The sequence below is a fragment of the Chaetodon auriga genome, chromosome 5 (assembly GCF_051107435.1).
Source record: "Chaetodon auriga isolate fChaAug3 chromosome 5, fChaAug3.hap1, whole genome shotgun sequence".
Taxonomy (NCBI): Eukaryota; Metazoa; Chordata; class Actinopteri; order Chaetodontiformes; family Chaetodontidae; genus Chaetodon; species Chaetodon auriga.
Window position 1 is genome coordinate 12,947,904 of NC_135078.1, and position 15,077 is coordinate 12,962,980.

The 15,077-nt window shown below is 42.8% G+C and overlaps 1 protein-coding gene across 1 annotated transcript in view; it reads right to left on the minus strand.

Annotated features, from left to right (window-relative positions):
- The window catches only part of col27a1b (collagen, type XXVII, alpha 1b), a 62,601-nt gene that overhangs the window by 19,698 nt on the left and 27,826 nt on the right, over positions 1 to 15,077 (minus strand). The window contains exons 9-28 of the mRNA XM_076731389.1: positions 14,820 to 14,873; positions 13,500 to 13,544; positions 12,505 to 12,558; positions 10,589 to 10,633; positions 8,595 to 8,648; positions 7,639 to 7,683; positions 7,186 to 7,239; positions 6,891 to 6,935; positions 6,615 to 6,668; positions 6,195 to 6,248; positions 5,319 to 5,372; positions 5,121 to 5,174; positions 4,980 to 5,033; positions 4,853 to 4,897; positions 3,466 to 3,519; positions 3,180 to 3,224; positions 2,962 to 3,015; positions 2,675 to 2,728; positions 2,398 to 2,451; positions 2,032 to 2,085 (exon numbers count right to left, since the gene is read on the minus strand). Of these exons, the coding sequence (XP_076587504.1) occupies positions 2,032 to 2,085; positions 2,398 to 2,451; positions 2,675 to 2,728; positions 2,962 to 3,015; positions 3,180 to 3,224; positions 3,466 to 3,519; positions 4,853 to 4,897; positions 4,980 to 5,033; positions 5,121 to 5,174; positions 5,319 to 5,372; positions 6,195 to 6,248; positions 6,615 to 6,668; positions 6,891 to 6,935; positions 7,186 to 7,239; positions 7,639 to 7,683; positions 8,595 to 8,648; positions 10,589 to 10,633; positions 12,505 to 12,558; positions 13,500 to 13,544; positions 14,820 to 14,873 (1,026 nt within the window). The remainder of the gene's footprint in view (positions 1 to 2,031; positions 2,086 to 2,397; positions 2,452 to 2,674; positions 2,729 to 2,961; positions 3,016 to 3,179; positions 3,225 to 3,465; positions 3,520 to 4,852; positions 4,898 to 4,979; positions 5,034 to 5,120; positions 5,175 to 5,318; positions 5,373 to 6,194; positions 6,249 to 6,614; positions 6,669 to 6,890; positions 6,936 to 7,185; positions 7,240 to 7,638; positions 7,684 to 8,594; positions 8,649 to 10,588; positions 10,634 to 12,504; positions 12,559 to 13,499; positions 13,545 to 14,819; positions 14,874 to 15,077) is intronic.

Consider the following 15,077-nt stretch of genomic DNA (forward strand, 5'->3'; position numbering starts at 1 on the left):
TGATGGTAATGACTTGCTTACATGTGTGAGAAGAAATGGATCACATTAAGATTGAAAAGTTGCTTAAATTCAGTGAGAGTCACTTTGGATGGGGGCTTTTAAACAAAACTGAATGACAGGGTGACATGATGCTCAAGTGTGACTAAATCCTCTAAAAGTCAAATTTAGAAACTTAACAAGATACGAGAGCAAACAAAAAGTGAAGTAACAGGATTGGACACATCTTCCAAATAGCTGTCACCACTTTTCTTACAATCCTATGATTCATTTATTGTGCTACACATATTGCTTTCACTGCTTTCAGGAACACAAACAGACCAAAATAAAATGTTTCCAGCAGAATAAAGCTAGTATCTTCTTTTTTTTGGAGGTGATATCACAATTTTATAAAGAAAGCTTTGGGAGCAGGAAAAGGTTGTCACTGGTTTGTCCCCATTCTTGTTGACTGGGAAGGTCTTCAGACAGTCTAATAAGGAGACTGGTGTTTAATCGTATTGGTCTTAATTCTATATTCCAAAGCCTTGATGTAATTTTCAGCTATTATAGTTATTAAATATTACATTTGTGACTGCTTGTGATATCAGGGGAGCCATGTAAAACCAATTCACAGAATGAAATGCCTTAATTATACCACTTATTCATGTTAGATCAATTATTCATTTCAGCTCAATGATACTGCTGTGCAACCGAGGGCTATTTTCCAAAAGTAGCAAATGCAATTATGGAAAAGCCAGCGAATATTATCCGGAGCTGGCAGTCGAAGCAACACATATACATTTCCATGCACAGAAAGTGAATCTTAGAATTGAAGTGCTTTATTAATACATATTCAGATAGGTGGAGATTTACAGTACTACATGTTTCTTAAAGGTTGTTCTTTCTTTGTCGCTAAGCTAGCCTTGTTGTGGTGTTTTTGCTCTATACTTCTAAGAGATTTAATTATCTGTGGATGGTTGGAGGAGAATCTCTACATTGTGCTCTTTGATAGTGAAGGTGACCATCATGGTTTTTGTTAACATTACACAGTTGCTCTAAACTAAACTAAACTAACTAAACTGTTATTGTTGAGGATATAAAACACATGATTATCTATTTAGCTTTTTTTTTTCTTGGATAAGACCTAAATAAAACAGCCATGTTAGCTCAATGCTAAAGCTAGCATGGTAACACACCCTCAATGACTCTTATGCTGCTGTCATGTTTAGTTGGTTTACCATGTTCACCATCTTCTGTTGGCATGTTAGCATGCTAATATGTGCTAATAAACAGCAAATCCAAAGTATAGCCGAGGCTGATGGGAATGTCTTTAGTCATGCAGGTTTTTATTTTCTCAAGACCATGACTGTCTACACAAAATGTCATGGCAATCTGTCAGACTGCTGATGACACATTTAGTCTGGACCAGAGTGTTGGACCAACCAACACATTAATGGGGTTGCCAACTCTCATGCATTGAGAGTGAGACTGAGGCGAAAATTAAGATCTCACACCACGCATGCTCTTTCTCACACTAACTTTTCATCTTTCAGACAGGCTCAGGGGCAGAGCGTAACAAGGTTAAAGCAGCACTTTTCATGGATTGTCTGTGAACACACCAATCATCATCTGTTTGAAGTGAACACGTGCAACAACAAATCACTGCCATGCATGTCCCGGTGTCTGTGTGTGTGTGTGTGTGTGTGTGTGTGTGTCTGTGTGTGTGTGTGTCTGTGTGTGTGTGTGTGTGTGTGTGTGTGTGTGTGTGTGAGTGTGTGTGTGTGTGTGTGTGTGTGTTTCTGTGTGTGTGTGTGTGTGCGTGTGGGCACTGGGGGTGGCTCACAGATCTCAGTCATGTTAACTGACAGGTATGCAACAGTCATTTGTCTAATTTTAAGAATTAGGGCTGGTTTGATTGCTATCCCTAAAGCCATGATGCTAATTCCATGAGCTGGGTGTAGATTGAGTTGCTTTGTCATTTCATTTGACAATTGACAGCAGTTATGTGTCACCTAATGGTTACATAATCTTAGAACACAGATTTCAGTTACTTACCCTCCTGCCTTTGGGTCCTCTGACGCCGATGGATCCCCGTGAACCAGGTGGCCCCTGAATGTGTGTGAAAAAATATTATTTGAGTTTGACTGTAACAAAACAACACAAGATGTACAGTCGCCTAACTCTGATGATTAACAGTGGCAAGTTGAATGCAGTTACATAGAAAGCTCTGCTGCACTGGTGTAGATGTGCACTTCCTGGTGACATCACTGTTGGCCGTGGTTCCAAGTGCAGCACCGCACATTTCTGACCACAATCCCTTCCACACCTGTTGCTAGCTAGTTTTCCATCCAAATGTATCGAAAACCTTAACCGCGTGCATCGGTGCACATGGAGCCACAACAGCAATAACAGAAAACTCACTGGGATCCCTTGTGCTCCAGGTTGCCCCGCCTCTCCAGGTATTCCAGTGTGACCCTGATGGATACAATATTACTCAAATGATATCAATATGATTTATCAAAAAAATCATATATTAGCTCTCAGATTTCAGACAAATCTGGGTGGCCTTATTATCTGCCTGTCAGATGATTATTGTTTAATCACTCAGGCCCTCCACACGTATCACACCCCCATCCCATATATGTGTAGAATTGAATGCCCCTTGGTACGACAGACGGGGTCCAGACTTACTCCTTACCATCGGCCCCGATTCACCTGGCGGCCCGGGGGCGCCTGTTTTCCCTCGATCCCCCTAAGGAACCACAGGCCACAATTAGAGCAACATAACAAGTGACTCATGATATTAAACTTACAAATGGCATAATACTGAGAAAAGCAGCAAACCTGCACATTTGAGAAGGCGGCACCAGTTTGGACAAACGACTTAAACCATTAATCAGCTATCAAATTTGCTGTAATTGACGTATTGTTTTCAACAAAAAATTGCAATCCTAGCCAAGTGTGACAAACTGAGAGCCTGCTAACCTTTTCTCCGGCGATGCCCGTCTCTCCAACAGGCCCGACAAACCCAGGCAGTCCCTGAGGGAGAGAGAACATGCTGTCTTAACTGTCTCTTATTAGCTCTATTGAAGTTAGATTTCTCATAATAGGCTGCACAACTCTGGGACTCCAACAAAATAGACACAGACACACAGTGAACTTCAGACAGACATCAGCAGAGAGCGGGAGAGAGAAGTCTTTACCCTCTCGCCAAGCTTCCCGACCTCTCCAGTTATCCCGGTCTCGCCCTACAGCAAAGCAGACAATTAGCACATCACAAACTTAGTCGTGCCTTTCGTTTTAGTCAAAATTAGTTGAAATGTGCTCAGAGGCCCGTTCCCCTGTGGTAACAGAGAATTAACATTGAATTTACACATATTCAGATGATACAGTCAATTATCATGAAAGACAGCCAAGAGAAGGGGGGGGGGGGTGTTCAGTTAAGGATGATGGTGTTTCGGCGGTGGATGTATGACTGTTAGGTCTGACCTTGAGTCCATCTGGGCCTGTCAGTCCAGGGAATCCCTGCCTCCCAGGCCTGCCCTGAACAAAAAGCAAAAATGACACAGAGAAGTGTACTGCAGCTCCACACAACAAACAATAAACGCTATATCTCCTGTAAAAGGTGCAGTCTGTGAGTCTGCCGTCCCTCGAGAGGTCGAGGCACAAAACAAAGCAGCAACTGATGCCAAAACAAAAACACCCCCTTTAAGAAACTTAATGATCCATAAAACAAAGAGCCGTTTGCAGCATCAAAGGCTTCTTATTACTCACACAAGTCATTGGGTCATTTGTGTTTGTTTTCAGTAATCGCTTGTGGGTTACACTGTTGGGAGATGGCAGACTGGAGTCAACCAACGCAAAAAATACAGAGTTTCACTGGAAAAGTCTTCTCTATTGTTTAGCCTGGGATGACTCCAAACAAACACTTTTTTTGGAACAAGATTGTTAGTGTGGACTTTTATCTATATTGCAGAAAAGTTTAAACCCAACCTATTAGTCTCTTATTAAGTCATAAGTTTGCCTTGCTGGGCCCCTTTATCACCTCTATTCTACATTCAGGTGCTCATGATGCTCATAATTGAGGGTGTTAATCTATGTATGCTGGAGGTATTTGAAAGACAACCAATAAAAGGGACTAGTTGAGTCAATTCAAAACCTTTTTATTTCACATTTGACCTCCTGAGCAGATGCCAATATAATGAATTACTGTCAGGAAGAGTCCAGATGAAAGAGCATCACCGGAAGACACCCTGACGTACCATGCTGTTGCTAGCTTGCTACCTAATGAATGAATGAATGAACTAATGAAGATTTGCAGACTGATTGATGGGTGTCATATTTTGTTTTACAGGAAGAAAAACTTGAGTGGATTTTGCAAAAAGAAGACAAAGAATCTGATTTCTGTGTTGGATTTTTTTGGCATATATTGTTAAATAGGTACACAGTGTGACCGTGGGCGTGGCCTGAAAGGGTTAAAAAGGCATCTTTCATTTCACCTCTACTGTAAAATCAATCAGTCATCTGATACAACTGTCCATTGTGAAGGCAGTTGTTTTTGTTTGTGATTGTGTGTTGTTTATGAGAAGAAAAGAGCATAGCAATTTGCTGACCAATCTGGTAATATGAGCATACAGCGTCCAGTAGGAAGTCTCTCAAAAACAGCTTTAGAACAATAGAGACGTCAGTCAGCCAAAGGACTGACTGGTCATAATAGGATGCAGTTAGTCCTCTAAGGTTAAATTTAGGCAGAAACACGTGGTGCACTTGTGCATAAGCACATGTTGCGGTATTGTGTGTGGATCCTCAAGGATAATTGTGTTATTGTATTCTCTAACCGTTCTTGAGCTGCAGGGCTTATCCAATCAGCACTCACCTCGAGTCCAGTGGGTCCAGCTGGTCCAACTGGTCCCTCATCACCCTGACAAACAAATTGTCACAAAAGGTCAAGTGGAGGCAAACTGCTTGTATCTTTTATTCATGTTCAAAAAAGTCAAACCCACCTGAAGTCCAGGTGTCCCTCTTGGACCTGGCAAACCTCTTGTCCCTTGCTTTCCCTGTGGATGAAATGCTGAGAGTGAGCTTTCACTTCATCTCTGCTCACTGACTATTCATGCGTTAAGTGTTAATGTCACTCTACTAACTTTGGGTCCTTCAGGGCCATTTTTTCCTGGTGGGCCAATATCACCTGGAAAGCCCTGTGAACATGACAGGAAAGGAACCACGGCTTCGTCACCACACAGTAGTATACTTTATGCACGCAGTGTTTTATTAATATGTACTGGACAATGATAGAATGACATCGTCCAAGTATAATTCTTAGTAGTTATACTCTGTCCTACCTCTGGGCCAGGAGGGCCAGGAAAACCATCAGGGCCCTTTTCACCAGGTTTGCCCTAAGAAATTACACAAATGATCTTGTTATCGCGCAGATCACAAACCTCAAAATGAACCAAACTGCCAACACACAGCCTACATTCACTTAATGGTTTTTGCCTGGAACATCGTGGTGTGTTACCAAAATGATCTGTACAGGGAATCTGCCAGTGGCCTGCTCTTTGAGAGCTGGTTAATGCCACAGCTTGATTAGCATACATGAACCAGGGGTCCTCAACTAAATTTGTCCAGGGGCCAGAATTTATCTAAGCAGACACTGTACAGGCTGGACTTTTGAATAAAAAAATAGGCCTAAGTAGTCTATTATCATGTAATATTATGACTTTCTTACAAACTCACATAATTTTTATGAGCCCATGTCTGTTTGAAGGACTGATTCTGGAGAATGGGTGAAGCATGAATTGTGGCCCTTTTTTTTTGGCTCTTTGCCAGAGTGGCAAACACTCTCAGGACGGACTGGACCTCTTCCGCTGATGAGTAGCATTAGCTGTGAGCTTTTTCTGAATTGGCCAAAAGTCTGTTTTTGTGTACATCTGATGACTTCCACCCATTTCACCTCAGGAGCACCAGCATTTTCACTAAGTGCATCCAACATCTTACTGTAGACTACTCACAGCTTACTCTCTGCTCCATTAGATAGAAGGTACTTTGTCATCGTTTGACCACTCAAATCTGCACAGTGCTTCACATACTGAGAACATACAGGTCACCAAAGCAGTTATGCATGAAAAGAAATCGCTCAATAAAAGCTAATCAAGGGACCAGCTTTTCAACTGTTTTCCCTGCTGGTGCTCAGTGTTTGAATGGAAGATAAAAAATACCTGTGGTCCATGTTTTCCACGAGGACCTGGCATCCCAGGTGAGCCACGGATACCCTGTACAAAAATAAAACCCAGTCGGCATGACAAATGTGTGGGACAAATGTAAAAAAGTCACATACATGCCGATTAGATAGAGAAACACACCAACTACACCTCAATGACAGGAATAAAAGACATGACAAATGCACTTCTGTAGCACTTTTAGAGAGCAGAATAAAGTGCTTTCCAAAAAGTCTCAATAATCAGTGAACACAATGCCAAGCAAGACACTGGTCTAACCATCAGAGGGAATCTGAGGCTCAGTGTCTTGCTGTGGGACACTCAGACATGCAAACAAGAGCAGCCTGGCATTGAAAAACCCACCTCATTATTTATGGATGACCTGCTGCACCACATGAACACAAACAAACACACACCTACCTTGTCCCCTTGGAATCCACACTCTCCTGGCTCTCCCGACAGACCAATATCCCCCTGAGAAAACACCAAGAAACATGAAAAAATAATATGAACGCTTATAAAAAAAAAAAAAAAAAACCTATTCTATCAACATGCACTACAGAAGAGCTGGTTGACACAAGCTTTGTGTTATCTGTTAGCGGTCTCAGGAGTCCGAGGTACAAATTGTGATTTGTCACCTCTAGTAATCTTTCTTGTAAACAGGTTGGTAGACTGAGAAAGACATGTGCAGATCACCTTATCACCTTTCAGTCCTGGCTCCCCGTGGTTTCCAGATACTCCCTGGCAAGCAAAACAACATTTAAAAGATGATTACTGAGCAGACAGTGTATGTTTCCATGTTCACTTACATTTCAGATTTGCACATTTAAGATGTAGAATAACAACAACGACCATGTGTCTGTCCAAAGTGAGCTGAACATTCTGGCATTCTGGCTATGAATAATTGCTTCATTACCAAAATGTACCCTATTCATATTGTATCCATAGCAAAACAAGATGGAGACGTAACTAGAAAAAACACATCATTCACCTTGAATCCTGGCAGTCCTGGTAATCCCATAATACCAACAGGGCCCATGTCTCCCTGCAAACAACACCCCCCCCAAAAAAACACACTTAGAACGCTGCACGTCTGAATTAATCTTCAAAGGCTTAAATGATAATCAAATGTCAACATTTACTCCGGTGTGTCAGTGGCCATACTTCAGAACTGCTACCTATTACCCACAACTGGGGCAGTATCTGAAAAATGTCCATACTATACATATACTATACGACCCTCAACACCTATGTCAAAATGATTCTTTATGCTCTGCTTCAAGATATATTTTTATATGGCGCAGTAGTTACAAGCTGCTTTCCAAAACAAAAACAGAAAAGACAAAGAGGGAGTTAAAGTGACAAAGACTATGTAGGAACCAAAGCGTTGAAACCATAAAATAGAAAGATATGAAATCAGTGAGAAGGATACAACAACACTCACAATAAGACCGGGGACACCACACGGGCCAGGAGCTCCCAGTTCACCCTAAGAGGACGAAAAAAGAGACATAAATAAAAGATGCCACACAAGCTCAGGCAGACAGAGGTGTAGATGAAGGTACGCATGAAAGCATACAGTGTGCTTCTATATTTGTTTGTTTACTAGTGTTTTCCTCCACTGTTCACCCGAGTACTGTGTTTCTCCACTCATTTGGCCACAGTGAGTGAGCACTTGGCACTTGACACACAGAGAGGCTTGTTGTCTAAATGATCTACCCCGCAGCCACACGCCATGCCTACATCCTCTCCGAGCTACGCGTCCAATGGAGAGATGGATGACACACGGCCCAGTGCGGCCTTCCTGTCGCCTCCTCTATTTCTCCATGAATGAAAGGAGATGAATTCAGCCAAATGGAACGTCCCCTCTTCCCTCTGGAAGCAGAGGAAATGAGGCCTGGAGGAGGCTCTCAAAGGTCAGCCAATCACAATCTAACACTGACCCCGTCAATCACGAGCAGTGAGGGTCAAACAAAAGCAAGAGGAGAGGCGGGTGAAACTGCTGATGCTGCTCTCATATCAGTATGGATTATGACGGGTGAATGAGTTACTGGCACGGATTTGCCCCAAAGTCAGTCTTGTGCAGGAATAAAATGTTCTTGCTGTAAAACAAGACGGAAATAAGCTCCCACTCTGAGTTAGTCACAAAAAGTCTAACTGAACGGAGACAAAAGAAGGTCAAGTCATGTAGCAGTGTTTACTTTTTGCATCTGCCTTCATGAGTGTATTTTTCGTTTCTTGTGAATCACACTGTACTGAATTTCAATAGGAAATGTGCAACATGAAGTGAGAAATCTGGTGAAGTCAGGTGTAATGTGTGGACATCAGGGCCATATGACAGGACGTGCACCGTGCTAAAAGGTAAGTAAAGGGTGCATTTAGCTACATCATGTTACTTACTGGGTTCCCATCAGGGCCGGGAGGTCCCCTCTCTCCAAAGTCACCAGGAAACCCCTGAGAACACAAGGAGACAGGATAGTCATGTAACCATAGGGGGAAGTCAGAGGCTGTTATAGCACATGGTTTGTCAGTGAAGCCATCGCACCAAACACAGGTGATCAACAAAGTCAAGTCAGTTTTATTCATAAAGCCAAAGATCACAAATCTGCCTCAAGGGGATTTACGTTCTAGACAGCGTACGACACCCTCTATCCTCAGACCCCCAGTATGTTTCCCAAAACAGAATTTTGCAGAGTCAAGCCAAGCAAATCCCATCAAATGTGCTCCCAGAGCTTCATTCCTGGGAGACCGGCAGGAAATTCCACGGCTGAATGTTTCCGAGCGACCGAGTGTCTGTGTGTGCACGCGCTGCACTCAGCAACCCGCGAACCAAACCCTCAGGACTTGTCTAAATGGCTGAATAAAGCTGCTTGGCCCAGAAACTGCTGACTGCATCCTTTTTTTTTTTGCTTGGTGCTAGTAATTCCATTATGGAGGCAGAACAAGAGACGTGATGCAGCCGCGAGGCCACACGCTCAACGTGCGCTTGTCAGCATGCCAAGGTCAACATGCAGCCGACCGCACAGATCACGGCTCAGCTCTCGCCCACAGGAGGCAAACGTTGTGCTTAGACAAACGATAAACGGCAGAACGGAGGAGAGATCGCTCGTTATCTGTCAACAGACGCAGAGGAAAAGATCAAATCACAGTAAGAAGACTTCAAGAGATGGTAGGGATCGGAGTGTTTGTGTGGCAACAAATGCAAACGTGGATAAAAGTAATAACCGGTAATTGATGAAACACGAAACCCACAGGAAATGTGCATAAATGTGTCTTTTCCCAAAAATGCCAATAGCTGCCTTGGTTTGATCAGAAACACATGCAGGACTTTGTTCTTGTATTGACAACAACTTTCAGGGAGGCTGGCAAGACTTTTCATTATGTGATCTGTCCAATGTCTGCTATGTGCAAAATATAACACTCACTAAAAACTGCTTTCCTATTTTCCATCTGTGAAGAGAGAGGAGCTGCTAATCACCACAAAATACACACAGACTCCAAATTTGCTTTCTTGTGTTCGGCTTTGGAATGAATCACATGCGTCTCTGCTGGATCAAGCATGCCAACTCGTTCTCTTGTTACTGCTGATTCAGGACAGAAAAAACTTCTTGCATAAAAAGACTGACCTCACTTTTCACCACAGAGGAAGAGAAACGGCTTGCTCATGACTTGGCCTTCATTAGCATATTTTCCAGTCTCAGTTTATGTCACTGACCGTTACGGCGTAATGATATAACAACAAAAAAAACATGTACAACCAGACCAGGCATGGGAAAATATCAAGTGGTTGTGTGCAGTTTTAGTATTTTCCACGTAAGCCTGGAAGGATGGGAAATTTACTTTCAGGCGCCAATGACGATAGACTTCCCTAATCTGTGGGTAGAGGCTCCAGTGCGCCAAACCCACAACTGACACATCACATTATTGTATCAATCTAATGCAAAACAAGCACGGTACTAAGCACACTGTACAACTTACAATGTTTCCTAATGAACTTCAGCCAGAGGAATTAATCATAGAAGATTTACAGTTGCCAGAGGAGTCAATAGCTTTAATATGAGGGCAGTAATTTCAGATTTTATAAAGGGAAGTGACTGACACATGAACATTTGTGTTTCCAGTCCTCTCAGTTATACTGTTTAGGCTGCATCTACCATTTTAACAGCCCCTACAGTAATCACCAGCATCACTTTGCCAGTGTGGAAGTTACCACAGCTTTTCTTTTGCAGTCTTACAGCTAAGGCTTGGACTAGAGCCAGAGGAATGGTCATTTAATACATTTTAAAGTAGCTCTGCACTACAATAAGACTCCATATATCAAGACAAAACAACCTCACTTTCATGAGGCTGCATTAAAAATGTTCTCTGAGAAGTATGTTGAGAGAAAACTTTACCGGCCTACCCATCTTGCCCTTCTTCCCATGAACGCCAGGAATTCCCTGGAAACAGGAAAGAAAACAGATTTGAGAGGGAGAAAAATGGATAAGGATCTTCAGAAGAGATAAAAGTGTATAATGTAAAACAGTTTTTAGCCACAGTAGCAGCTCTTTCAAGACACAAAACCACTAGTGAGGCAAACATAGAAATACTGATGCTCAAAGTTCATTCTTGAATTGACAAAACCATCTCAAAAGTCCCTTTAGTGGCTCTTCTGGAACTTTGAAGAAGATCACAGCATGATCTTCAGCAGCAAATCATCAACTTTTAAGCTGAAGTGGATGGGAAGTCCTCAAAGTGCACAGAAAAGTATAAATTTAAACATCTGCTGATGAAGATCACATAATGTGATCAGAACAGATACTAAATGGACCTTGAGGAGAGATTGTTTTTCAGCTAAATGAAAATAGCTAATCATCTTCTGTAAGTCGGCCATTTAAGAGATTTCAGACTCGGCTTGTCGGGTTCAGGCTCAGGTTCCACATTGTGCCTCAACTTTCATCAGACCAGACTGTCCTCTGTCAGCCTCAGCTGTACTTCACTTAACGTGTGCTTTGAGCCGGATGCTACATGATCATGCTAACTGGCTGATGGATAAGTCATTATTCTCCAAGGCATGCGGTTTGCTTGACAAACACTGTAGTTATACCCAAGAGAACAAGGACACAAATAGAAGCTCTAATCTAAACAACAGAATCCAATCTCCATCCAGCAGCATATCAAGAAGCTGAGGCCTTATGATCCTTCCAACAAGACCATTTATACCGAGCTGAAACATGAAGCCAACGCAGAAGTGCCAAAAACTGCAGTTGCCTGAATGGTCACTTGAGGCTGGCTCCAAAAGTGAGTCAATCCCCATAGGCCCCCATATTAAAATGCCCAACTTTACAGCAGAAATAAACATGTTTTCAGCTGAGTACAAAAAACAGATCTGTCTCTAATTTCCCTAATGTGTCCCTTCATGACAACTGCAAGGGGGTGAATTTTTAAATAACTCACCTATTTAAATTATACTTAGGTTTAAAGTTAGGCATACGTATGGGCATGGTCACTTTGAGTGACAGCTAGTCACTAGGTTTCAGCAACCAGGCTTCATCTGGCCACTTCAGCTCCACCCACACTCCACCTCTGTGCCCTTTTTTGAGTCAGGCACTGCCAAAATGGCATCACCAAGCTTATCTCATACCTAAAAGTATTTTTCTACCACATTTGCTAACATTCAGTATGAACTGAGCATGTTAGCCTCGCAGCATGCCACGTCAGCATTATTCTTAAGGTGCAGCCGAGGCTGACTGAATTCAGTCAATAGTTTTAGGACTATCCTGTCATAGAGGAAATTTAAGATCTGACATTATTGGCGCTAAATGAAAAGTCAAGGAATTACCAAAGCAATTGGGATTCCTTCTCTCAGGACCAAGCTGTAAATGCAAAAATACCAAATGTAATGGAAATCCATCCCAATGTTTGTGACATGTTTTACTTGAGGCATTCGATCAACTGACTGACGCACTGAAGGTCACTTTGCTAGAGTGGCTAAAAAACAAAAAACAGATCTCAATCCCCTCTGTGATTTGGTGCCACTGTTTTGATCCACTGCCCTGGAGCTTCATGAGTCCTGGCTGTGTTTAAATAAATTTAAATCCACCTCCTACATTTTAACCTTAGCCAAGACAGTAGAGAGTTTTGGGATATGGGTTGTCTTTGCCCCCTGGCTTGATCCATTTACAGTACAAGGGAACTTGCACTACCTTGGGCTTATAATAGTGATTGGATGAAGTGTGCCGGCAGTGCTTCAAGAATGAAATCTATTTCTATTTCCTCGTCATATAATTCAACCCAGCAGGCATTTTCTCTCACAGCCACTAATACTCACTCTCTCGCCATCAGGACCAGGAAAGCCAAAAAGCCCAGGGAGGCCAATGTGACCCTAGAGAGTTGAATACAACACGGAGGGGAGGAACAGATAAGGCAAAGACAGATGGAGAAGGAAAAAGAAGGTGGACATGGGTGCACTATGAGACTGAGAAAAGAGGACGGACATTTAGAAGAACCCTTAGATGCCAATAACACTAACACACATCTAAAAATCTCTTCAGCCGCGATGCTTTGATCTGTTACAGCACCGCAGGCTTTTTGATACAGTGGAGCGGCACTGAAGAGCCAAGCCTTGAGGCAAGTGTATATGCCCATGGACTGCATGGTGCTGGCTTCCACGATGTAGTCCAAGGGCACATACCCTCACATCAGGGATCTCTGAAGATCTCTCGGGCCAGACCTGCTAAGCGGAAGAGGGAGGAAAAAGCGGCAGAAAGGGCAGAAACAGAAATTCCAGTGACAATTAATGAGAAGCTAACATCCAAACGCATTATGGCTATGCTCCGCAAAAGACCAATATATTTTCATGATATTTGGCTAACATTAAGAAGAACAGCAAGCAGAAAAACGATTTAAAGAGAGCCAGAGTTCATTCATTCTTACAGCACCATCTGTCATCATCATCATGGAGTTAACAAGGGCAGACAAGTGGTGTTTATGGCACTGGCCTTTTTATGTGCCCACACTGGTTTGGTATTTCATTAAGGAGACATTTCATAGGTCGTTTAAGAAAGGGAACATTCAAAAGCTTTACTATACAGACAAGAGTCAGGCTTCTCTGCCCTGTGGCCTTCAGTGGAAGCCGAGTGAGGGTGCGTGACATGAACATGAAGTACAAGTTAAGAGTCATTCTGAGGGTGCTTTAAACACTTTCCAGCGTGAGATGCAGTATTTACTTTCAAAACACCTTTTTGTGACCAGAGATCAAACATGCTGCCGGGAGAATTTACATTTAATAAAACAAAGCTGTCACCTTCCCCAGTATCTACTTACCCTCACTCCTTTTGGCCCCGTTTTCCCAACAGGCCCGGGTAAACCCTAAATGTAACAGATGACAAAAGATATTTCTGTGGTTACAAACAGCAGCAGAATTTCATCTGTGTCACTGTGCTCAATTAGGAAAACAATTAAAAAAATGTTATATCCAACCAGATTAAAAATTCTCAATACTTGATGATAAGCATCAACCTTATTCCGATTTTTGCATCCTTTTAAAAGTTCGAATTAGCGTTTGGCGTTTGCTGCGTTAACACTTAAGCAGCATTCGCATCAATTTCTCAGAGATGCTGCCAGCAAATCCATCGGTGCAGAAAATCTCCCCCTGCGACTATATAGATCAAGTCTCAGCTCAGGAGAACTCCCCACAGCAAAGTGCGACGCCTTGACATAAACCGACAGCCCTGGTGATTCACAGCCCACAGATGGTAGGGGGTGCTAAAACCTAATCCATCACACACCACTAAGTGTCTATAGGGATCAGAGTGCAGACGAAGTAAGTGCACCAGAGCACAGAGGCAAACACTGAGACCCGTGCCTGAACTCTACGTTATCATAAACATTCAGGAAGCGCCAGCGAGCGAGTAGTTGTCCAGCTGCTTGCGGAGTTGAAATTTGCTTAAAGCTAAGAGGAAACAGATTTTAAATGTAGAGAATCCCTAATGCTTCCCAGCTTTGACTTCTTAAGTTAAACGCTATTCCCAGAAGTGGGGCAAGGAGTGACGCTCGCAGTTTGGAAGGACAGAGGCAGCTTATTCGTACCCAGGGAGCTGTGGCATTAGTCACACTTTTATTACCTTCTCTTTCTTCAGAGCGGTGCTTACTATGGAAACCTTTTGACATTTTATTCCCTCGCTGGACTGGGGGCATGCGTCGCTGAAATTCCACCACAGGTGCTTCTCAACAGCTTGGAGCTGTTCGTCGCTCTTTCTGAGGCCTTTCCACTCCACTCAGCTGCTACAAACTTTTTCTTTGGATTTACTAAATGAGGTTTTTTTGAGGCTAGGGCTTCAGATGCCAATGGCTGAGATTTTTTTTGTTTTTGCCACCGTTCAATATCTTTACAGACGACATACAGGGCTACAATTCCCATTTTATTCATCATTCTGAGAGTAAGCAAAAATTACTGGCTGTGATTTGATTTATTAGGAAGCCTAAAAAATTTCAAAAAGCTGAATCCACAATAGAGATGATATCCCAGCATCCATTTATTGTTTTATCTTCCTTTATGTGTGAGTGTGTGTCTCTGTGTCGGTGTGTGTGTGTGTGTGTGTGTGGCCCTGCTCAACCAGCACCGCAACACTAGATTTACTGCACCTGCCTGCCAGGATAGCCTTTGGCCCCAGGGCTTCCATCATCTCCCCGTTCACCCTGTGGAGAGAGAGACAGAAGAGAAATCAGCACTAGAGGAGGGCAGGAGAAAGGACTGAGGGATGGAGGGAGGCAAACAAGGAAAAAGGTGTCTTTTATGCTCACATGATTTCTGTTGGGGCCTCACCAATTGCAATAATAAGAAGCTAAGATAATAAAAACTGAAAACAAGCACTTTATTTATGAAGTCACAAACACCAGTCA